The sequence below is a fragment of the Cervus elaphus genome, chromosome 9, assembly GCF_910594005.1.
Source record: "Cervus elaphus chromosome 9, mCerEla1.1, whole genome shotgun sequence".
NCBI classification, from domain to species: domain Eukaryota; kingdom Metazoa; phylum Chordata; class Mammalia; order Artiodactyla; family Cervidae; genus Cervus; species Cervus elaphus.
This window is the reverse complement of record NC_057823.1, coordinates 24,276,377-24,302,014: the sequence shown is the minus strand read 5'-3', so window position 1 is coordinate 24,302,014 and position 25,638 is coordinate 24,276,377. Positions and strand designations below refer to the sequence as shown.

The 25,638-nt window shown below is 38.5% G+C and overlaps 1 protein-coding gene across 3 annotated transcripts in view; it reads left to right on the top strand.

The window, feature by feature from the left end:
- The window catches only part of RAD50 (RAD50 double strand break repair protein), a 248,484-nt gene that overhangs the window by 160,048 nt on the left and 62,798 nt on the right, over nucleotides 1-25,638 (top strand). For all 3 annotated transcript variants that reach the window (XM_043912144.1, XM_043912145.1, XM_043912143.1), the window contains 3 exons: nucleotides 16,734-16,885; nucleotides 22,127-22,312; nucleotides 22,647-22,851. In XM_043912144.1, coding sequence (XP_043768079.1) covers nucleotides 16,734-16,885; nucleotides 22,127-22,312; nucleotides 22,647-22,851 — 543 coding nt within the window. The remainder of the gene's footprint in view (nucleotides 1-16,733; nucleotides 16,886-22,126; nucleotides 22,313-22,646; nucleotides 22,852-25,638) is intronic.

Sequence of the window (25,638 nt, the reverse complement as noted above, 5' to 3'; positions counted from 1 at the left end):
CTGCCATTCCCTTCTGGCCTGCAGAGTTTCTGCTGAAAGATCAGCTGCTAAGCATATGAGGTTTCCCTTGTATGTTACTTGTTGGCGTCTCCCTTGCTGTTTTTAATATTCTTTCTTTGTGTTTAGACTCTGTTAGTTTGATTAGTATGTGTCTTGGGGTGTTTCTCCTTGGGTTTATCCTATATGGGACTCTTTGTGCCTCTTGGACTTGATTGACTATTTCCTTTTCCATTTTGGGGAAATTTTCAACTATAATCTCTTCAAAAATTTTCTCATACCCTTTCTTCTCTTCTTCTGGGACCCCTATAATTCAAATATTGGTGCGTTTGATATTGTCCCAGAGGTCTCTGAGACTATCCTCAATGCTTTTCATTCTTTTTACTTTATTCTGCTCTTCAGAAGTTATTTCCAGCATTTTATCTTCCAGGCCACTGATTCATTCTTCTGCTTCAAATATTCTGGTATTGGTTCCTTCTAGAGTATTTTTAATTTCAGTAATTGTGTTGTCTGCATGTTTATTCTTTAATTCTTCTAGGTCTTTGTTAATTGATTCTTGCATTTTGCTTTCAAGGTTTTTGATCATCTTTACTATCATTATTCTGAATTCTTTTTCAGGTAGTTTGCCTATTTCCTCTTCATTTATTTGGACTTCCGTGTTTCTCGTTTGTTCCTTCATTTGTGTAGTATTTCTCTGCCTTTTCATTATTATTACTATTTTATTAACTTATTGTGTTTGAGGTCTCCTTTTCCCAGGCTTCAAGGTTGAATTCTTTCTTCCTTTTGGTTTCTGCCTTCTTAAGGTTGGTCCAGTGGTTTGTGTAAACTTCTTATAGAGTGAGATTTGTGCTGAGTGTTTGTTTGTTTGTTTTTCCTCTGATGGGGAAGGCTTAGTGAGGTGGTAATTCTGTCTGCTGATGATTGGGTTTGTATTTTGTTTTGTTTGTTGTTTAGAGAGGCATCCTGCACAGGGTGCTATTGGTGGTTGGATGATGCTGGGTCTTGCATTCCAGTGGTTTCCTTTATGTGAGTTCTCACTATTTGATACCCCCTAGGATTAGTTCTCTGGTAGTCTAGGGTCTTTGAATCAGTGTTCCCACTCCAAAGGCTCAGGGCTTGATCTCTGCCATGTACAGCAGCACCATCTTCACCCACAGCTGGTGCTTGCAACATCCACTCCTGCTCCTAGTGAGTCTGCAGTGAGTCTACAGGGCTTGCCTAGGTACACATTATTTTTAGTCACTCTAAAACATTCACAAATATTCTGAGCTGTAAAACAAGTGTAAATAAATTGCAAAGGATTGAAATCCTACAGAATGTATTCTCTGACCACACTAGAATTAAACTGTAAGTCAATAAGAAAAAATCTCCAGGTACTTGAAAATTAGACAGTACATTTCTCAATAACCCATGGGTCAAAAAAGGAATCATGAAAATAATTTGAAAAATACTTTAAATAAAATGAAAGCATACCATATAAATATTTGTGGACTGCAGGTAAATAATGGTTAAAAATTTATAGGGTAACATGTTTATATTAGAAAACAAAAATTGCCTACAATTAATGACCTGAGCTTTTATCTTAAGAAACTTGGAAAAGAAGAGCTAATTAAATTCAAAATAAGTAAAAGAGGGAAATTAAATAAAGATAAGAGCAAAATCAGTGATATAGAATACAGAGACAATAGAACCAGTGAAAGCAGAATGTGGTTCTTTTTTTTTTTTTAATCAATAAAATGAATAAACCTCTAAGCAAAGTGATAAATAAGACACAAATTACCAATATTAGGAATGAAAGAGACAACATCACTGTGAATCCTACAGACATTATATAGGTAATAAGGGAATATTGCTAGGAGGTTTATGCCAGTAAATTCAGCAACTTAGATGAAATGGACAAATTCTTTTAAGAACATAAACTACCAAAGTTTACTCAAAAAAAAAAATACACCTAGTGAAGAAACTGAAAATCCTCACAACAAGAGCTTCAGGTTCTGATAATTTTACTGGTGAATTGTAAAAAACATTTTAGGAAGAAATAGTGTCAATTCCACACGAACTGTTTTCAGAAAAGAGGCAAAGGTAATATGTCCCAACTCATTTTATGAAGGTGGTATTACTGTGTTACCAAAAACTAGACAAAGGCATTATAAGAAAACTACAAATGAGTAACTCTCACAAATGCAGAGATCCATAATGAAATATTAGCAAGTCAAACTCAGCATTATATACATGAAGATAATACACTATGACAGAGGTCCAGAATTTAGTAGGAGGAGGAGGGCATCCACAAAATCCTTATTGGGAGTCAGAGCCCAAGAGAAGAATGTGTTAGTCCATAGTGATATTTTAAAAATGAAAAACAGGGTGGCATTTGCAGAGTGGGTGGGTGTAGGGCAGGGTGTGAAGGATAAATCCCTTCCTTATAGTAGAATCTTAACCAATAAATACAGGAAGAAAAATGGAATTAGAAAATTATTATTTGATAGCTATCACAGTAATAATTGATACAAGAAACATTAGTAGAGGTGCTAAAACTGGTGGAGGAAAAGCTTGATGAGATATGAGACATTTACACAGTCTCAATGTGTCTGTCTCCCAAATATTGACAGCAAAGTTAAAAAAAAATAATAATAATATGATGGGGAAGCCTGGCAGATACCACCTTTACCAGGAGATAGAAGGTAACATCCTCAGCAATGATACAAATTGAAATAGTGCCCATCTGGTAAGATGCAGTGTAAGGAATATATCATCATTTCTGTGATATTGCTATAGAAAAGTGAAGTCGCTCAGTCACGTCCGACTCTTTGCGACCCATGGACTGTAGCCCACCAGGCTCCTCAGTCCATGGAATTTTCCAGGCAGGAGTACTGGAGTGGGTTGTCATTTCCTTCTCCAGGGGATCTTTCTGACCCAGGGATCGAACCCAGGTCTCCCTCCTTGTGGGCATCTGAGCCACAGGGAAGCCCAATATTGCTGTAAAGATACATAATCTGATTCTAGTCCTGAAGAAATATTAGAAAAATATAAATTTGGGGAGACATTCTATAAAATAATGTTCAGTGATTTTTAAAATTACCAGTCATGAAAGTCAGGGAAAATCTGAGGAACTGTTTGAGATTGAAAGAAACTAAAGAGACATGACAACAATGTGTAATTCTGAATAATGCATAATATAATGTGTAATTCTGAACTGGATCCTGTTATTGTAAAGGACATATTGGAACAGTTGGCAAAATTGAATGGGAACTGAGGACCACATGGTAGTAATATATCATTCTCAATTTCCTGATTTTTACAGTAAAAAATGCCCTTGTTTTGTAGGAAATACTGGTGTTTGGATGTCAGATCAGCAATTCATTCTCGGGTGGTTTGAGTGGAAAAGTCCTGATGTATACTGTAATTGTTTTTCTGTAAGCTTGTGATTGTTTTTTAAAATATTAGAAACAAACATTTGGTGCTTAAAAAGATAAAATTCATTTTTTTGAAAAATAATGGAGGTAGATAATACAGTTCTGGTAAATTGAACTGTACTTTTCCTCATGCATGTATTTTTTTAATTTACTTAAAAATTTATTTATTTATGTGGTTCCACTGGGTCTTAGTTGTGGCATGTGGAATTTTTGTTGTTGTTGTTGCAACATGCACATTCTTAGTTGTGGCATGTGATCTAGTTCCCCAACCAGGGGATCAAACCTGAGCCCCCCTCTTTGGGAGTACAGAGTTTTAGCCAGTGGACCACTAGAGAAGTCCCTTAATTTACTTAAAAATTTTTTAATTTCATATTGAGGTATGGTTGATTTCCAATGTTGTGTTAGTTTCAGGTGTACGGCAAAATGATTCTCTTATACAATACATATGTCTTTTTTTCCTCCAGATTCTTTTCCTGGGTAGATTATTACAGAATAGTGAGTAGAGGCTCTTAGGATGTTACAGTAGGTCCTTGCTGATTGCCTATTTTCTATATGTGTGTGTGTTAGTTGTTCAGTCGTGTCCGACTCTTTGCGACCCCACGAACTGTAGGCTGCCAGGCTTCTCTGTCCATGGAATTCTCCAGGCAAGAATACTGGAGAGTGGATTGCCATTCCCTTCTCCAGAGGATCTTCCCGCCCCAGGGAACCCAGGGTTGAACCCTGGCCTGCTACGTTGCAGGCAGATTCTTTGCCGTTTGAGCTACAGGGGAGTCCTATATTTTACATATAGTAGTATGTTAATGTCAACCTCATAATTATCCCCCACCCCTAGCTTTCCTTGTTGGTAACTATAAGTTTGTTTTCGAAGTCTGTGAATCTTTCTGTTTTATAAATAAGATTATTTTAGATTTCATATATAAGTGATATCATATTTTTCTTTGTCTCACTTAGTATGATAATCTCTAGGTCCATCCATGTTGCTCCAAATGGCATTATTTCATTCCTTTTTTTTTAATGGCTGATTAATACTCCATTGTATATATTATCACACCTTCCTTATTAGTTCTTCTGTTGATGGACATTTAGGTTGCTTCCATGTCATGGCTATTATAGTGCTACAGTGAACACTGGGGTGCATGTATCCTTTTGAATCATGATTTTCTCTGGATATATGTCCAGGAATGGAATTGCTGTGAATGGGATTGCTGTATCATATGGTAGTTCTATTTTTAGTTTTTTAAGGATCTTCAGTACTGTTCTCCATAGTGGCTGTACTAATTTAAATTCCCACCAACAGTGTAGGAAGTTTCCCTTTTCTCTTCACCCTCTCCAGCATTTATTGGTTGTAGACTTTTTGATGATGTCCATTCTGACCAGTGTGAGGTAATACCTCCTTGTAGTTTTGATTTGCATTTCTCTAATAATTAGCAATGTTGAGCATCTTTCATGTGCCTATTGGCCATCTGTATGTCATTTTTTGATAAATGTCTGTTTAGGTCTTCTGCCCATTTTTTGCTTGGGTTGTTTTTTTCTGTTGTTGAGTTGTATGAATTGTTTGTGTATTTTGGAAATTAGCCCTTGATCACATTGTTTGCAGATATTTTCTCCCATTCTATAGGTTGTCTTTTCATTCTGTTTATGGTTTCTTTTGCTGTGCAAAAGCTTGTAAGTTTGATTAGGTCCCATTTGTTTATTTTTGCTTTTATTTCTATTGCCTTGGGAAACTGACCTAAGAAAACATTGATATGATTTATGTCAGAGAGTGTTTTTGCTAATGTTCTCTTCTAGAAGTCTTATGGTGTCGTGTCTTATACTTAAGTCTTTAAGCCATTTTGAGTTTATTTTTGTGTATAGTGAGAATGTGTGTTCTAAGTTCATTGATTTACATGTGGCTCTCCAAGTTTGCCCACACCACTTGCTGAAGAGGTTGTCTTTTTCTCGTAATTTCTTGTCTTGTCAATTAATCGACCATAGGTGTGTGGATTTTTCTGTGCTGTCTATTCCATTCCATTGATCCATGTCTGTTTTTGTGCCAATTCCACGCTGTTTTGATTACTGTAGTTTTGTTAGTGTTGTCTGATATCTAGGAGGGTTATGCCTCCTGCTTGCTTCTTCAGGATTGCCTTGGCGATACTGAGTCTTTTATGGTTCCATATGAATTTTAGAATGGGCAGGAGGAGAAAGGGATGACAGAAGATGAGATGGCTGGATGGCATCACCGACTTGATGGACATGAGTTTTGAGTAAACTCTGGGAGTTGGTGATGGACAGGGAGGCCTGGTGTGCTGCAGTTAATGGGGTCGCAAAGAGTCGGACATGACTGAGCAACTGAACTGAACTGAATTCTAGTTCTGTGAAAAATGTCATGGGTAATTTGATAGGGATTGCCTTAAATCTGTACATTGCTTGGGATAGTATGAACATTTTAATAATAATAATTCTTCCCGGCCAAGAGCTTGGGATAGCTTTCCATTTCTCTGCATCATCTTCAGTTTTCTTTTTTTCTTAATATATGTATATTTTATTGACGTATAGTTGACTTAATGTTTCAGATGCACAGTAAGGTGATTCAGTTATACATGTCAGGTGAGTGTATGCTGCTCGGTTCTGTCTCGTCACAACAAAGATTTGGAGTGATGGACATTAAAGCCCCCCTTGGCGTGTCACAGCTCTTGGGTCTTGGACAGACCGTGTTATAGCTCTCAGGTCTCGAACGGACCGTGTTTTAGCTCTTAGACAAATCAGTGTTACAGCTCTGTTTTATTTAGGTGATAGCAGGAAAATCCATCTTCGAGGCGTGTCGACCCAGAGACACGAAGAGAAGAGCACCCCAGAGCACGGGAGAGAGAGAGAAAGAGCACACGAGCGCATGCACGTGTGGGAGAGAAAGAGAGAGAGCCCTTTGACTCCTCTTTTTATATGTTTTTTTCCTTCCCCCTGGGCCTGCCCTATGCAAATTGGGCTTTGTCAGCAGTGCTGTTCTACCTGAAGTCCTCACTCCGGTCCTGGGACCTTCCTCTGACCTTCCTCTGTTCTATTTTCACAGGCTTTTCCCTTCCTTGTCTTTTAGCCACCGCCATTTTGGACTCCTTTTCCCTATTCTGACTACCTAACATACACAAATATTAGTTTTGAAATTATTTTCCATTATAGGTTATTAAAAGATGTTGACTATAGTTCCCTGTGCTATCCAGTAAACCCTTGTTGCTTGTTGCATATCTATTTTTTTAAATTGGAAATCTAGCATTCTATTTGTAAGTCAAGCATTTGTAAGTGGAATAAAAATATCATAAATGCTTTAGTTAGAGAAACATTCATAAGTTTTCTAAAATATATATAATGCATATTATTTATACATATATATACAAAAGCTTTTCTACTATGCTTGATAAAGTTTTGAGAAAGAACATTCCAAAAAACAGATGGAGAAATTGGAAAACAAACTAAATGAGATAGGAGCACTGAATATGTAATAGAAAAAGTGAAACTAGATAAAAGTAAAAGATCATCATATAGTCCAGTAGTGTTTAAATATGGTTGCTTATTAGAAATATTTCTGGACCTCTGGCCAAAAAACCCCCAATATCTGGGCATTTGTATTTTTCAAAAAATTTGAAGATAATTCTGATATGCATTAGGATTTTAAAAAGTGATTACAGATTTTTCTATTAAATAGTAGTTTTGGTGATACAGAATTCTATTATTTTTCTTTTGACCAATCAATCATGAGGCAGTGGTATTAAGGGAGTAATAGTTACATGATCACAATAGTAAAAGATATTCATCAGTTTTCACAATCAATAGCCAGACAAAAAGTAAAAGATAATTACAATGGCAAGCCATAATGGGAACATGATTAATCTAGCAATATAAAATAGTCACATACAATTTGAGAGGTCAAGCAGAGTGATGTGGTACGTGGAAGTGCACACATGCACATATTTTCATCTGCCCAGCCAGTCTGTCTTTTGGTTGGTGCATTTAATCCATTTACATTTAAGGTAATTATCAATATTATGATCCTTTTACCATTTTCTTAATTGTTTTAGGTTTAGCTTCTGTAGGTCTTTTCCTGCCTAGAGAAGCTCCTTTTAACTTTTGCTTGTCTGGAAAGATTATGATTTCTCCATCGAATCTGAATGAGAGTCTTGCTGGGTGGAGTATTCTTGGTTGTGGGTTCTTTCCTTTCATCACTTTAAATATATCATGCCATTCCCTTCTGCCTTGTAGAGTTTCAGTTGAGAGTCCCCTAATGGGAGTTCCCTTGTATGTTATTTGTGACTTTTTCCTTATTGCTTTTAATATTTTATTTTTGTCTTTAATTTTTGCCAGTTTGATTACTGTGTGCCTCGATGTGTTCTTCCTTGGGTCTATCCTGCCTGAGGCTTTGCTTCCAGGACTTGATTGACTATTCTTGATGTTTTCAGCTGTTCTCTCTTCAAATATTTTCTCAGGTCCTTTCTCTCTCTCTCCTGGGACCTCTGTAATGCAACTGTTGATGCGTTTAATGTTGTCCCATAGGTCTCTTAGGCTGACTTCATTTCTTTTCATTCTTTTTTTCTATATTCTTTTCTGTGGCAGTGATTTCCACCATTCTGTCCTCTAGGTCATTTATCTATTCTTCTGCCTCAGTTATTCTGCTGTTGATTCCTTCTAGTGTATTATTCATCTCTGTTTGTTCTTTAGTTCTTGTAAGTCATTGGTAAACATTTCTTGCATCTTCTCCATTGTTTTCCCAAGATCCTGGGTCATCTTTACTATCATGCTGAATTCTTTTTCTGGAGAGTTGCCTATCTCCACTTCATTCAATTGTTTATCTGGGATTTTACTCTGTCCCTTCCTCTGGGACATAACTTTCTGCTTTTTCATCCTGATGAAACTTTCTGTAATGTGGTTTTTGTTTTAGCTGCTGTGGGACTGTGCTTCTTCCTGCTGCTTCTGTCAGTTCTGTGATGGAGGAGGCTGAGAGGCTTGTTTAAGCTTCCTATGGGAGGGACTGGTGGTAGAAAAAACTGGGTCTTGCACTGGTGGGCAGGGCCTTGCTCAGTAAAGCTTTAATCCAGTTATCTGCGGATTGGTGGGGATGCACTCAAACCTCCCTCAGAGTTGTTTGGCCTGAGGCTACCCAGCCCTGGGGTCTGTGGGCTCTATGGTAGGGTTAATGATGGCCTCTAAGAGGGCTTATGCTCGAGGGGGACCTTCTCGGACTGCTGGTGCCAGTGCCCCCTTCCCTGTGGTGAGCCCTTGCCGACCCATGCCTCCATAGGAGACCCTCCAACACTAATAGGTAGTTTTGGTTCAGTCTCCTGTGGGGACACTGTGCTCTTTTCCTCTGGGTCTTGGTGGGCACGAGAGTTTGTGCTCTCCAAGACTGGAGTCTGTTTACCCTAGACTTGTAGGAGTCTAGTAATCAAATCCCACTGGCCTTCACAGTTAGATTTCCTGGGGATTCCCAGTCCCTTTGTCAGATCCCCAGGCTGTGAAGCCTGATGTGGAGTTCAGAACATTCACAACAGTGGGAGAATTTCTTTGGTATTATTGTCCTTCAGTTTGTGGGTCACCACCCAGTAGTTACAGAATTTGATTTTACTGTGATTGTGACCCTCCTACTATCTTGCTGCAGCTTCTTCTTTGTCTTTGGACGTAGGGTATCTTTTTTTGGTGGGTTCCAGCGACCTCCTGTCAGTGGTTATTCAGCAGATAGTTACAGTTATGCTGCTCTCGCAGGAGATGAACACACGTCCTTCTACCCCACCATCCTGACTGGAACCTCAGTTTTCTTTACTAATGTTTTATAGTCCTCAGTGTGTACGTTTTTCACTTCTTTGATGAAGTTTATGTCTAAGTATTTTAGAGATTACAATTTTAAATAGTATTTTCTTTTCCAGTTTCTTCTTGATATTTCATTGTTGGTGTAAAGAAATGCAGCTGATTTCTGTCTGTTAATCTTGTATCTTGCTACCTTGCTGGATTCTTTTTTTAGTTCTAGAAGCTTTTGTGTGAGTCTTTAGGGTTTTCTGTGTTACTGCTATTGTTCAGTCATGTGCAACTCTTTGCAACCTCACGGAGTGCAGCACGCCAGGCTCCCCTGGTCCATCACTATCCCTTGGAGTTTGTCCAGATTCATGTTCATTGAGTTGGTGATGCTATCTAACCATCTCATCCTCTGTCACCCCCTTCTCCTTTGGTCTTCAGTCTCTCCCAGTATCAGGGTCTTTTCCAATGAGTCGGCTCTTTGCATGAGGGGACCAAAATATTGGAACCTTAGCATCAGTCCCTCCAATGAATATTTTCTTCAGGATTTGATCTCCGTGCATTCTAAGGGAGTCTCAAGAGTCTTCTCCAGCCCCACAACTCGAAAACATCAGTTCTTCAGCACTCAGCCTTCTTTATGGTCCAACTCTCACATCCATACATGATTACTGGAAAAACCATAGCTTTGACTATATGGATCTTTGTCAGCAAAGTTATGTCTCTGCTTTTAATATGCTGTTTAGGTTTGTCATAGCTTTCCTCCCAAGGATCAATCATCTTTTAATTTCATGGGTGCAGTCAACATCCACAGTGATTTTGGAGCCCAAGAATAATAAGATCTGTCACTGCTTCCGCTTTTTCCCCTTGTGTTTGTCACGAAGTGATGGAACCAGATGCCGTGATCTTAGTTTTTTGAATGCTGAGTTTTAAGTCAGCTTTTTCACTCTCCTGTTTTACCCTCATCAAGAGGCTCTTTAGTTCTTCTTCGCTCTCTGCCGTTAGAGTGGTATTGTGTGTATCTGAGATTGTTGATATTTCTCCTGGCAGTCTTGATTCCAGCTTGTGATTTCATCCAGCCCTGCAGATGATGTACTCTGCATATAAGTTAAATAAGCAAGGTGACAATATACAGCCTTGTACTCCTTTCCCAATTTTGAACCAGTTCGTTGTTCCATGTCTAGTTCTAACTGTTGCTTCTTGACCTGCATACAGGTTTCTCAGGAGACAGGTAAGGTGGTCTGGTATTCCCGTCTCTCTAGGAATTTTCCATAGTTTGTTGTGATCCACACAGTCAAAAGCTTTAGTGTAGTCAATGAAGTAGGTGTTTTTCTGGAATTCCCTTGCTTTCTCTGTGACCCAGTAAAGGTTGGCGATCTGATCTCTGGTTCCTCTGCCTTTTCTAAATCCACTTTGTATATCTGGAAGTTCTCAGTTGATGTACTGAAGAGTCCTAGCTTGAAGGATTTTGAGCATAACCTTTCCAGGATGGGAAAAGGTCAGTTTTTCATGCCAGTCCCAAAGAAGGGCAATGCCAAAGCGTTTTCTATATGTAATATCATATCATCTGCATACAATGGCAATTTTACCTCTTTCCTTCCAATTTGGATACCCTCCCCCCTACTTTTTTTTGCCTTACTGATAAGCCATGGCTAGGTTTTCCTCTACCGTAATAAATGAAAGAGATGAGAGTGAGCATCCTTGTCTCATTCCAGATGTTAGCAGGAAGACTTTCAACTTTTCACCACTGAGTATTATATTAACTGTGGGTTTGTCACAAATAGCTTTTATTGTCTTGAGATGTGTTCCCTCTATATCCAGTTTGATAAGACTTTTTTATCATGAATGGATGTTGCTTTTTGTCAGATGTTTTTCTCTGCATCTATTGAGATGATCATGTGGTTTTTGTCTTTTCTTTTGTTTGTGTCTTCTATCACATTGATTGATTTGCTTTTGTTGAATCAACCTTATAAACTTAGGATGAATCCCACTTGATTGTGGTGTGTGATATTTTTTATGTGTTGTTGGATTCAGTTTGCTAATATTTTGTTGAGAACTTTTGCATCCATATTAACCAAAGATATTGGCCCGTAATTTTCTTTTTGATGGTGTCTTTGGTTTCTGTATCAGGGTTGAGAGCGCTTCCTGCTCTTCCATTTGTTGGAAGAGGATCAGTGTATGTTCTTTATATGTTTGCTAGAATTCTCCTGTGAAGCTGTCTGGTCCTGGACTCCTGTAGAGTGCTTTTTCGTTTTACAGATAATTTCATTTGTTTTTGGTTGTGCTGGGTCTTTGTTGCTGCCTGGGCTTTTCTCCAGTTGCAGCGAGTGGGGGCCGCTCTGTGGTTGCAGTGTGCAGCCTCCAGTAGTTGTGGCTCAGTAGTTGTGGTGCTCAGCCTTAGTTGCTCCTCAGTGGGTGGCGTCTTCCTGGACCAGGGATCGAACCCGTCTCCTTTATTGGCAGGCAGACTCTTTCCCTCTGAGCCACCAAGGAAGCCGTGTAGATCTTTTTAACTACAGATTCTGTTTTGCTACTAGTGATTGATCTATTTCTTCTTGATTCAATTTTGGTGGAGTATATGTGTCTAGAAACTTGTCCATTTCTTTTAGTTTGTCGAATTTGCTGCCGTGTAATTGTGCATAGTATTCCCTTACGTTTTTTTTGTATTTCTGCAGTATCAGTTGTTACATCTCCTTTGTCATTTCTTATTTTGTTGATTTGGATTCTCTATTCTTCCTGGTCAGGCTGGCCAGAGGTTTGTCAGTTTTGTCTATCCTTTCAAAGAACCAGGTCTTGATTTTATTGATTTTTTTTTTCTCATATTTAAAAAAAAAATTGTATGGTACTTTTTCTTTCATATCTTTATTATTTCCTTCTTTTGACTGATTTTAGGTTTTCTTTTCCTTTTTTTTTTCTCCTGATTTCTTAAAAGTGGTAATTCAGGTTGGTTGGTTGAGATTTTTCTTGTTTTTGAGGAAGGAATGTATCACTATGGACTTCCCTTTAAGAACTACTTTTGCTGCATTCCAGAGATTTTGCATGGTTGTGTTTTCATTGTCATTTGTCTCAAGGTATTGTAAAATTTCCTTTTTAATTTCGTCATTGACCCATTGGTTTTTTAGTAGCATGTTGTTTAATCTCCAGTAATTGTTTTTTTCTCATTTCTTTTTCTGTGGTTAATTTCTAGTCTCATGCTGTTTTGGTCAGAAAAGATGCTTGAGATGATTTCTGTACTCTTAAATTTGTTGAGGCTTGTTTTTTGTCATAGTATGTGATCAGTCCTAGAGAATGTTCAGTGTGCACCTGAAAGGAATGTGTATTCTGGGATTTTTTTGGATGTAATGTCCTGAAAATATCAGTTACGTCTGTTTTATTGTATCATTTAGGATTTTTCTTTCTTTACTGATTCTCTGTCTAGAAGATCTGTCCATTGATGTGAGTGTGGTGTTATAGTCTCTTATTAGTGTATTCCTGTCAGTTTCTTCCTGTACGTGTGTTAGTATTTATTTTACATATTTGGATGCTTGTATCTTAGGTGCATATATGTTGTGTAAAATCCTTTTCTTGTATTGATCCTTTTGTCATTGTATAGTATCTTTCTTTATCTTCTTTCTGGCCCTTTTTTAAAAGGAATTGAATCATATGCACTTATTTCTTTTTGGATGTGCTGGGTCTTCATTGCTGTGTGTGGGCTTTCTCCATTTAAGGTGGGCAGCGGTTACTCTCCGGCTGGGTGTACTGCCTTCTCACTCAGTGGTTTCTCTTGTTGGAGAGCCTCGGCTCTAGAGCTACAGACTCGGTAGCTGTAGTGCACGTAGGCTTAACTGCCTTGCAGCATGTGTGGTCTTCCCATTCCAGGGATTGAACCCCTGTCCTCTACATTGGCATGTGAGTTTTTAACCTGTGGACTACAAGGGAAATCCTGTGGCCTTTGTTTTAAATTCTATTTTGTCTGATACAAATATTGTAATTGCTTTTTTGTCATTTTGTATTTGCTTTTTTGTCGTTTCTGTTAGCATGAAATATCTTTTTCCAGCCTCTCACCTTGAATCGATGTGTGTCCTTTGTCCTGAAGTGGTTATCTTTAGGTATATTGTAGGCTCTTGTTAATCCAGTCTGCCACTCTGTCTTTTAATTAGAACATTTAGTGCATTGACACTTAAGGTAGTTATTGATAGATATGTATTTATTGCCATTTTAAACCTCATTTTCCTCTTGATTTTATATTTCTTCTTTTTTCCTTTCTTTTTGTTTTTCCTGTTGAGTTTTGATGTTGTTGTTGTTGTTTTTGTATTATGTTCATTTTTGTTTTTCTGAATCTATTTTATGTTTTTGATTTGTGGATACCCTGTTTTTCAAGTGTGTCAACCCCTTCCTTATGTATTTCTCTTAGACTGGTAGTCATATAGGCTGAAAGACATTCTAGGAAGAAAACTACATTTTCTTACTTTCCCCCTCCACATGTTATGATTTTGATGTCCTGTTCTATATCTTCATGTTCATCCTTTTGTTCTTCATTGTGTTATCATCAGTTTAATAGAAGTTTTTGAAATTTTTTCATATGTGTAATGGTTTATTTAAGTGATTTACTTTCCAATTTTGATTTTCTCTTATAGATTCTTCTTTTCTTTAGAGATTTAGAGAAGATCTTTCAATATTTCCTTTAAGATAAGTTTAGTAGTGCTGTATTCTTTTAGTTTATGCGTGTCTGAGAAATTCTTTATCTTTTCTTCTATTCTAAATGATAATCTTGCTGGGTAGAGTATTCTAGGTTGTAAATTTTTCCCTTTCAAGACTTTGACTATATCTTGCCACTCCCTTCTGGCCTGTAATGTTTTTGTACAGGTGATAAACGTTATGAGGGTTCCTTATAATTAAATCTTTGTTTTTTTCTTTCTGCCTTAAGAATATTCTCTTTAACTTTTGCCATTTTTATATAATATGTCTTGGTGTAGATCTGTTTGGGTTTATCTTATTTGCGACCTCCTGTGCTTCCTGTTAGGGCTTCCCAGATGGCTCAGTGGGTCCACCTGCAATGCAAGAGTCAGAGATGTGAGTTCAGTCTCTGGGTTGGGAAGATCCCCTGGAGGAGAGCATGACAACCCACTCCAGTATTCTTGCGTTGAGAATCCCATGGACAGAGCAGGATATCTGTTTCCTTTTATAGGTTTGGGAAGTTTTCAGCCATGATTACTTCAGATAATTTTAGACCCCCTTCTGGTAGCCATCTTATTGGTGGATTTGCATGCCTTATACTATCCCATAGGTCTCTTATATTGCTTTCATTTTTTTCATTTGGCTTTCTATCTGCTGTCCTGATTGAGTGATTTCCATTATTTTATCTTCCAGGTCACTTATTCATTATTCTGCATTGTTTATTCTGCTGTTCATTGGTTTTAGCTCAGCTTTCATCTCTGCAAATGAATTTTCTAGTCGTTCTTGGTTCTTTGTAGTCCTTTGTTTCTTTTTACAGTAGTCTGTATTTCTGTTGATAGCCTTTCTTATTCCTTCAGTATTTTCATTACCTCCTTTTTGAAGTAGATGTTTATTAAAAGAGGTCTGTTTCATTGTTCTTTCAGGGGATTTCTCTTGGTCTTTTAATTGAGAATGGTTCTTCTGCTTTTTCATTTTACTTATACTTTTCTTATTCTGAGTTTAGGAAAAACTAGTTATATACTGTGGCCTTGGAGGGCTGTTTATATGTAGGGTTGTCCCTTTGTAGCTTGTATAGGATTAATACATTTGGTATGAAGGCACTTTCTCATATTGATGCCTAGAGCCTCTTTCTTCAGTGTGTACTGGTTTTTATCCCCTTGATGGGAGTGTACAGATGCAGAGGCTTATTGCCCAGTCCTGAGGTTCGCAGTGGTGACCCAGGGGCACCCCTGGGGCATGCAGTGGGAACGGAGGTGGCTCGTGACTATTCCTGAGTCTGCAGCAGGGGGTTGTGACTGCTCCTGGGTTCTGGGAGGGAGGTGGAGAGGGCTTGCAGCCATTCTTGGTGTCTGGAATGGAAGTGGTGGGGGCTGAAGAGCACTAGAAGCCCATGCTGCAGGCAGTGTCCTGTCCGCTACTAGTACGCACACTGGGGAAAGGGCTGCTATCCGGGTCCTGCCCGTCTTCTCTTTGCACCCCCTAAACAATGGCAGCTAGCCTCTAAGGTCGCCCAGGCTTCCTTTGAGTTGAGCTCAGACTGGATTCTAGCCCCACGCTCCAGGCTGTTTCCGCAGGGCCAGCCACAGTTCTCTTTGGTTCTGATCTCTGAAGCCCGACTGCCCACACTCAGCCCCTGTCCGCACCGACGGAAGAGCATCTCATGCTAGGGGGTGCAGGTTTGCAGCGCTGACCATCTGTGCGGTTGTCCCTCTGGCCTGACTATGCAAACCAGCTGCACGTTCTTCTCTGAGACTCAGAAACTCCCCTTATGTCCTGGCCAATCTCCCTGCCAGTGAGGGAGGTCCACAGGGTGCAGGAACCTTTCCCCTCATGGCTCCCTTCCACAGGTGCAGGCCCCATCCTGATTCCTTTCTCTATTTCTTTTTGTTCTTTTTTCCTACCTGGTTATGTGGAGATTTTCTTAACCTTTCAGAAGTCTGAGGTCTTCTGCCAGCTTTACAATAGATACTCTGTGAGAATCATTCTACATGTATATTTATTTTTGATATGTTTGTGGGAGAAGGTAAACTTCAAGTCCTACTACACTTCCATCCTGATAGCTCCCCTGTATGTCTTTTTTGGAGAAATGTCTAGTTAGATTTTCTGTCCATTTTCTGATTGGGTTGTTTGTTGATAGTGAGCTGCATGAGCTGTTTGTGTATTTTGGAGGTTAATCCCTTGTCAGTCGCATTATTTGCAAATATTTTCTCCCATTCTGTGGGATGAATTTTCCTTTTTTTTTATGGTTTCCTTTGCTCTGCAAAAGCTTTGAAGTTTAATTAGGTTCCATTTGTTTTTGTTTCGATTAGTCTAGGAGGTGGCCTTAAAAAGATACTGCTGCGATTTATGTCAAAGATTGTTCTGCAACAGTTTTCCTCAAAAAGCATTATAGTATCCGATCATACAGTTAGGTCTTTGATCCATTTTGAGTTCATTTTTGTGTATGGTATTAGAGAATGTTCTAATCTCATTGTTTTACATGTCACACACCAGTTTTCCCAGTACCACTTATTAAAGAGACTGTCTTTTCTCTGTCATATCTTCTTGCCTCCATTGTTGTAGATCAATTGACCATTGGTACGTGGGTTTATTTCTGATCTTTCTAGCCTGTTCCATTGATCTGGAGGTTTCTCTTTGTGTCATTATGTACTGTTTTGATTACTGTAGCTTTAGAGTATAGTCTGAAGTCAGGGAGCCTTATTCCTCCAGCTCTGTTTTTCTTTCTCAATATTCTTTGGTTATTTGTGGCCCTGCTATATTTTGAATAACATGTAATAATCTCATTCATTTTGTTGTTTGTTTTTTTTTTTTTTTTCATATTTGATAAGTAAAATTGCTTGAATATTTTCTTTTCAGAAGTAATACTCTGATTCTTATTAAGGTAGCATGATTTTCCTCATTTTACCTTCAAAGGTTGCTCAAGAAACAGATGTTAGAGCCCAGATTCGTCTACAGTTTCGTGATGTCAATGGAGAACTTGTGGCTGTGCAGAGATCTATGCTTTGTACTCAGAAAAGCAAAAAGACAGAATTTAAAACCTTGGAAGGAGTCATTACTAGAACAAAGTAGGTGTTTATTTTATATTTGAATGTCTGATCCTTTTTGTCTTTCGGTCTACAAATCTGTATGTTTTTCTTCTACATTTTAAGTGTATTTTAAGGGAACTTATTTATTGTTTTGCTTTTTAAAACATAACTATGCTTACAGAAATACACTCATATGGGTTAATAGAATACACAATTTGGACCAAAAGCCTGGTACAAGGTTTGTTTGGGGGGGGGGGGGGACCAAAGGGTTTGCAGTCTGGTTTTTTAATCTATTAAAAATGGAACTTATTAATTTTTTAATGGACTTTACCTTTAAACCTGTTTTAGTTTCGTAGCACAGCTGAGCAGAAAATAGAATTTCATCTATCTCTATACCTGCACAGCCTTATCCACTATCACCATTTGATTTTTTATTTGATACTATTTATCAGTTAAACAGAGTGATCCCGTTAAAGATTTAGTAACAATGGTCCATCCCTTTGAGTCATCTGTGGACAGTTGCTGAAGTGAAGGTGATAGTCACTCAGATGTAGACTGAATGAGTGAAAGGTGCTAGCAACCATGTCTGCAGGGGCAGGCAAGGGGGCAGACAGGTAGGAGAGCACATTGTCCCTTTCAGCTGCTGTCGTTCTGGTAAGGGCAGGTGTCATCTTGTAATGGGTTTGGATGTTGGCATTAGGCTGCCCTGAGTTCAAAGCTTTATCCTTATTGAGCAAATTATTTATCATCTTATCCCTTTCATTTATTGATTTGTTAAACTAATTAAATAATCTGTTAACCAATAATGTGTAACACCTTATATGTGCTAGAGACAGTGGCTTTTAAACACACTCAGGTCTCGCCTGCAATCTCAGGTTTCATTTCACTTCAGTTACAAATCTGTCTTCATCTTCCCCTTTATGGTCAGTTTTTTCAGAAGAGTTATTGATACTTACTATCTCCATTTCTTCACTTCCTCCTGACGCCTTCTCTTGCCCCATTCGTATATTGAAACAGCAGAAGATATTAAGAAGAGGTGGCAAGAATACACAGAAGAACTGTACAAAAACTGTACAAAAAAGATCTTCATGACCCAGATAATCACAATGGTGTAATCACTCACCTAGAGCCAGACATCCTGGAATGTGACGTCAAGTGGGCCTTAGAAAGCATTACTACGAACAAAGCTAGTGGATGTGATAGAATTCCAGTTGAGCTATTCCGAATCCTAAAAGATAATGCTGTGAAAGTGCTGCACTCCATATGCCAGCAAATTTGGAAAACTCAGCAGTGAACACAGGACTGGAAAAGGTTTTCATTCCAATCCCTAAGAAAGGCAATCCCAAAGAATGCTCAAACTATCGCACAATTGCACTCATCTCACACGCTAGTAAAGTAATGCTCAAAATTCTCCAAGCCAGGCTTCAGCAATACGTGAATCAAGAACTTCCAGATGTTCGAGCTGGTTTTAGAAAAGGCAGAGGAACCAGAGATCAAATTGGCAATATCCGCTGGATCATCGAAAAAGCAAGAGTTCCAGAAAAACATCTATTTCTGCTTTACTGACTACGCCAAAGCCTTCGACTGTGTGGATCACAATAAACTGTGGAAAATTCTGAAGGAGATGGGAATATCAGACCACCTGACCTGCTTCTTGAGAAACCGGTATGCAGGTTAGGAAGCAACAGTTAGAACTGGACATGGAACAACAGGGTGGTTCCAAATAGGAAAAGGAGTACGTCAAGGATGTATATTGTCACCCTGCTTATTTAACTTATATGCAGAGTACATCATGAGAAACGCTGGGCTGGAGGAAGCACAAGCTGGAATTAAGACTGCTGGGAGAAATATCAATAGCCTCAGATATGCAGATGACACCACCCTTATGGCAGAAAGTGAAGAGGAACTAAAAAGCCTCTTGATGAAAGTGAAAGTGGAGAGTAAAAAAGTTGGCTTAAAGCTCAACATTCAGAAAACTAAGATCATGGCATCTGGTCCCATCACCTCATGGGAAATAGATGGGGAGACAGTGGAAACAGTGTCAGACTTTATTTTTGGGGGCTCCAAAATCACTGCAGATGGTGACTGCAGCCATGAAATTAAAAGACACTTACTCCTTGGAAGGAAAGTTATGACCAACCTAGACAGCATATTAAAAAGCAGAGACATCACTTTGCCAACAAAGGTCCGTCTGGTCAAGGCTATGGTTTTTCCAGTTGTCATGTATGGATGTGAGAGTTGGACTGTGAAGAAAGCTGAGCGCCGAGAAATTGATGCTTTTGAACTGTGGTGTTGGGAGAAGACTCTTGAGAGTCCTTGGGACTGCAAGGAGATCCAACCAGTCCATCCTAAAGGAGATCAGTCCTGGGTGTTCATTGGAAGGACTGATGCTGAAGCTGAAACTCCAATACTTTGGCCACCTCATGCGAAGAATTGACTCATTGGAAAAGACCCTGATACTGGGAGGGATTGGGGGCAGAGGAGAAGGGGACGACAGAGGATGTGATGGCTGGATGGCATCACCGACTCGGTGGGCATGAGTTTGAGTAAACTCTGGGAGTTGGTGATGGACAGGGAGGCCTGGCGTGCTGCGATTCATGGGGTTGCGAAGAGTCGGACACGACTGAGCGACTGAACTGACCTGAACTGACAACTGTCACAACCTCTGTATTAATTAGAATAATGCTATTGGTTTACCAAATAGACCTTGCAGTGAGTCTCTGTTTTTTTTAATTTGTAAAATATGGCTTCATTATCACTGTAGATATCTTAGAAAGATGTTAAGGGTTGAAGTAAAGGACAAAAAATGCTTAATGTGTAATTGAGACTCATGTATTAGTTTTCTGTGATTGCTACAACAAATCACAAACTTAGTGGCTTAAAGCAGTGCAAACTTATTTTATAGTTCTGTAGTTTAGAAGTCCAAATTGGATCTCACTGGCTTAAAATCAAAGTATTGGCAAGGCTTTGTTCCTTTCTGGAAGCCCTAGGGAACATCTGTTTCTTTTCCACTTTCATCTTTCAGGGGCCACCCACATTCCTTGTATCATGAAAGTCTCCAACAGTGAGCAGAGTTATCACATCATCCTTATTTCCTCTTCTGCCTCACTCTCCCACATTTAATCCCCTGTGATTACCTTGACCCCACCCAGATAATCTCTCTATTTAAAGTGAGATGGTACAGTGAAATGCTACTAAGCAGTTAAAAAAAAAAAAAAAATGATCTGTTGATACAGCAGCATGGATAAATCTCAAAGAAGTCAAACAAAATAGAATACATACTTACTCCATTTATATAAATGGAGTTTTATAAGAGTTTTATATAAAACTCCTGAAAATATAAATCTGTAGTGATTAAAAAGGTCAGTCATTGGCTGAGAGTAGGGGTTGGGGTAGAGGAAGGTCAAAATTATAAGGGACATGATGAATATGTTGAAGATGATAAATATGTTCATTTTTACTGTGGCAGTGGTGTCATGATTATATGCATATTTCAAAAGTAAAAGCCATTGTACAGTTTTAATATGTGAAGTTTATTATATGTAATTTGAAAATATTTTAAAATGTTGAAAATTGTAATAAAATACTCTTAACATCAGTTTCCAAAAATAAAGTCAGATGAGGAACAGTCAGTCCACTTAGCCATGTAAACTAACGCATTTACAAATTCCAAGAATTAGAATATAACTATCCTGGAGGGTCGTTGTTCTGTGTACAGCTCAGTAAATGGTAGCTGTTAATCACTTCTTGAAAAGTTTTTTCTAGAGTTCCATTTCATAACACAATATTGTTGCCTCTTTCTCTCCCTCACTCACATCCTACCCAGTCAATTGTTTGGAGTTCCATAGGCTCTGTCTTAGATCCTCTCCTGTTTTTGCTCTACATTCTCATTCTTTTTCATTTGTATTTGTACATATTCATATGTATTTGTAGGTGACTCATACATGAATGTCTCTAGACCAGACCTGTTTCCAGACCCATGTACCGAGCTGTCTCTCTCATTTTCTACCAGTTCTTCCAAAGAAACCTCAGTTTCAACATATTCAAAAACAAGCTTATGATCCTTTCCCCCTTGGCTCCCCGTTAGAAAGCCTCCTGCAACGTCCTGATCTGTCCCCCTACAAAACATTTTTAGTACATTCAGCGTAACATTTTCAGAATACATACAAAAATGACAGTAAAGACAGACATTATCTCTACTGACTGGATACAAGACAGAAGATTTGAAAGAAAATGGTCAGTTTCCCCTTCTGAAGAAAGGTACTGAGAAATCACTTGGAATCCAAGGCTAGGGATGCTCCTGGCCCCGGGTGTAATGAAATAGGGAACTTATTTAAAAGGCCCTGAGACAATTCTGTTTTGATTGTTTTGTCATTATGACCCTAGAACTTAGGTCTGTCGATTAAGAATCTTCCTTGGATTTATTTGGATGGGGCATCACTAAGGTTTGCCTTTACACTCCTTTTATTGTATGTTTTGCTAAACAGTCCCTTATCTAGTCAGCACAGTATCAATGTTTTTTTTTTTTTTATTTATTTTTTTATTTTTTTTAATTTTTTTATTAGTTGGAGGCTAATTACTTCACAACATTTCAGTGGGTTTTGTCATACATTGATATGAATCAGCCATAGATTTACACTTATTCCCCATCCCGATCCCCCCTCCCACCTCCCTCTTCACCCGACTCCTCTGGGTCTTCCCAGTGCACCAGGCCCGAGCACTTGTCTCATGCATCCCACCTGGGCTGGTGATCTGTTTAACCATAGATAGTATACATGCTGTTCTTTTGAAACATCCCACCCTCACATTCTCCCACAGAGTTCAAAAGTCTGTTCTGTATTTCTGTGTCTCTTTTTCTGTTTTGCATATAGGGTTATCATTACCATCATTACCATTTTTTTAAGTACCTTTGCCTGTCTGCTGTGTATCATCATGCTTTAATCTTTTGAGTCTCTTATTTTCCTTATTTTAAAATTTTGAGGATGGAAGATAGTTTATTTTCCTTTATGTATTGCCTATAAATGTTTTCCAGCTACGTAACAAAACAACTCTAGCACCTGTTCCCTACCACCCTGTTTTACATACTTTTTCATTTCACTTTTACATACTGAAACATTTGAGAGTCGTACTTTTTAGTATTAGAAGGCCATCCACTAGGGATGGATGAGGGGTTTTTTTTTTGGCTTTTTTGTAAGTACGGGCACAAAGAATTAATTAAGTAACAGACTAGATACAATTGGATGCCATTTTCCATAAATTCTTGATTTTCTTTTTCTGCAGGCATGGTGAAAAAGTCAGTCTCAGCTCCAAGTGTGCAGAAATTGACCGAGAGATGATAAGTTCTCTTGGGGTTTCCAAATCTGTGCTAAATAATGTCATTTTCTGTCACCAAGAAGAGTCTAATTGGCCTTTAAGTGAAGGAAAGGCTTTGAAGCAAAAATTTGATGAGATTTTTTCAGCAACAAGGTTTGTAACCTGTAATTAGATTTTGTAGTCCATTAAGTTATTGAGCCAGAATTGTAATTTGGATGCTTCTTTTTCTCAACAGAAAGTTAGCAGTTATACCACTTATCCAGTGGAAACCAATGGGCATATTTCCTTTCAATTTTCTTTCTTTGCATCTTTATTCACTTGGTTGACAGAATACATGTAACATTTGTACTTACTATTATGTCATAAGCATTTTCTGAGTTACTAAAAACTTTGTAAATGTTATCTTAATGACTGCATAATATCCATTGTTTGAATATACTATAGTATGCTTACCAAGAAATTTCATCTTTATTTAACTTCTTCAAAGGTACATAAAAGCCTTGGAAACACTTCGGCAGGTACGGCAGACACAAGGTCAGAAAGTAAAAGAATGTCAAACTGAACTAAAATACCTGAAGCAAAACAAAGAAAAAGCTTGTGAGATTCGTGATCAGATTACTAGTAAGGAAGCCCAGTTAACATCCTCGAGGGAAATTGTCAAATCCTATGAGAATGAACTTGATCCATTGAAGGTAATTTGATCTCTTGTATGCTGAGGAGAAGGTCATCATTTATCTATCTCTTACCCTAAAAGTACTTATTTTTCTGTGAATGGTGTGTATATTTCTAGAAAAAAATGATCAGAGACTATATATTATGGTTATGTCTTGAAAGTGAAGGTGAAGTTGCTCAGTCGTGTCGACTCTTTGCAAGACCATGGACTGTAGCCTATCAGGCTTCTCCATCCATGGGATTTTCCAGGCAAGAGTACTGGAGTGGGTTGCCATTTCCTTCTCCAGCTGATCTTCCTGACCCAGGGATCAAACCCGGGTCTCCTGCATTGCAGGCAGATGCTTTACCCTCTGAGCCACCAGGGAAGCATGGTTATGTCTTAGGTCTGTGTTAAAATAGTCTTAAAGTTGCCTGAAGATCTTGCATTTGAGAGTAAACAAATCTGTAGTATCATATTAAGTGAGTCATGTCACTAGTTTTTAACAGTGTAATGACTCAACCTTAAAGTTCTGTATTCTTAAGAAGATTATTTTTTTAATCATTTATTTATTGTTGCACTGAGTCTTTGTTGCTGCATGCAGGCTCTCTCTAGTTGCTGTGAGCAAGGGCTACTTTTGATTGCAGTGCACAGGCTTATTGCGGTCGCTTCTCTTGTTGCAGAGCACAGGCTATATGTAGGTGCATGGGCTTCAGTAGTTGTGGCTGTGGGCTTTCAGGCCCTGGAGCACAGGCTCTGTAGTTGTGGTGTGTGGAATTAGTTGCTCTGTGGCATGTGGGATCTTCCTGGACCAGAGATTGAACATGTCCCCTGCATTGGCAGGTGAATTCCCAATCACTCTACCACCAAGGAAGTCCGGAAGAGATTATTTTTTAATTAGCAGGTCTGTCTTTGCAATTTTTATAATTTGTAGGATGTTCTTGACATTGTACAAAATTTGAAATTGATGTATAGCATGTTGATATATTTACAAATGAGTTAGATTTCTAAATTCTGTGATTTGTAAGCAAGACTTTAACAGAATCCCATTCATTCATTTCACAAGCATGCATTAAGTGTTTCCAGTATATACTATGTTTGGAGCTACAGGTGCAAAGAGAACGACAGTAGTGTCCTTTCCATTTAAGGTATTACTGGTCTAAAAAAACATTTTTTAAAATGGCTTTTTAAAGTAGCAGATAGAGGAGAGTTTAAATTTTTTTTTTTTTAATTACTGATTTGGTTTTTTAAAACTCTTATAAAAACTGGTATAGATATTTGAATTGTAATCTGAAAATAGCTTGGTTTTCTGTCCCAGTGCCTGTTGACATGAATGCACCCTTTAGTGAGGACTTACTGTTTTGTGCATAGCACTGTGCTGGGTACTCTTGAGGATTGTTGTTGTTGATCAGTCGCTAAGTCATGTCCATCTCTTTTCGACCCCATAAATTGCAGCATGCCAGGCTTCTCTGTCCATCACTATCTCCCTGAGTTTGCTCAAGCTCATGTCCATTGAGTTAGTGATGCCATGCAGCCATCTCATCCTCTGTCACCCCCTTCTTCTCTTGTCCTCATCTTTCCCAGCATCAGGATCTTTTCCCATGAGTCAGATCTTCTCATCAGGTGGCCAAAGTATTGGAGTTTCAGTTTCAGCATCAGTCCTTCCAATGAATATTCAGGGTTGATTTCCTTTAGGATTGAGTGATTTAATCTCCTTGCTGTTCAAAGGACTTCTAAGAGTCTTCTCCAGCACCACAGTTTGAAAGCATCCGTTCTTCGGTGCTCAGCCTTCTTTATAGACCAACTCTCACATTTATACATGACTGCTGGAAAAACCATAGCTTTGATTATACAGACCTTTCTTGGCAAAGTAATGTCTCTGCTTTGAAACACTGTCTAGGTTTGACATAGCTATTCTTCCAAGGAGCAAGTGTCTTTTAATTTCGTGGCTGCAGTCACCATCCGCATTGATTTTGGAGTCCTGTTCTCTTGAAGATAGGGAAGTCAAAGACTTAGACTTTGTTTTTAATGATCTAATAGTCTAGTTGGAGAAATATAGAATATATTTTGAAAGATAGTTAGGATTACAAAGAAGTAAAATGAAGAGCTGTAGCAATGTGAATGGTATAGTTTAAACATAGGTTTTTTAAGAGCTTGAAGATGGTGATTGTGGCACAATTAAGAAACAAGAAAATAGATAAATTGGACTTCATCAAAACAAAAAACTTTTATTTAGCAAACTATACCATCAAGAATGCAAGAAGACCACACACAGAATGGGAGAAAATATTTGCAAGTTACATATGTGACAAGGAACTTTTATCTGGAGTGTAGAAAGAATCCTTGTTGTTGTTGTCTAGTCATTAGGTTTTGTCCAACTCTTTTGCAACCCTTTGGGACTATAGCCCACCAAGCTCCTCTGTCCATGATATTTCCTAGGCAAGAATCCTGGAGTGAGTTGTCATTTCCTTTTCCAAAGGATCTTCCTGATCCAGGGATCAAACCCACACCTCCTACATTGGTAGGCAGACTTCACTGAGCCGCTAGGGAAGCCCCAGTCAAGATAATACTAATGCTGCCACAGCACAGGGAAAATACTGATGGAAGCCGACAGGTTTCTGAGAAGTAGAGACTCCTCTGTTACAGTAACAGAGGTATTCCTGTTTATTGCCATTGAGAATTAATCCACTTTGCTTTGTTAGACTGCTCAATATATTTTCTGAATACAGTTTTTTCCCCACAATTGATATGAATGATCACATTCATGAAGGACTTTCTGTATGCCCTGTCACTGATCAGAATGCTTTAAAACACATTATACAAGCCCTGT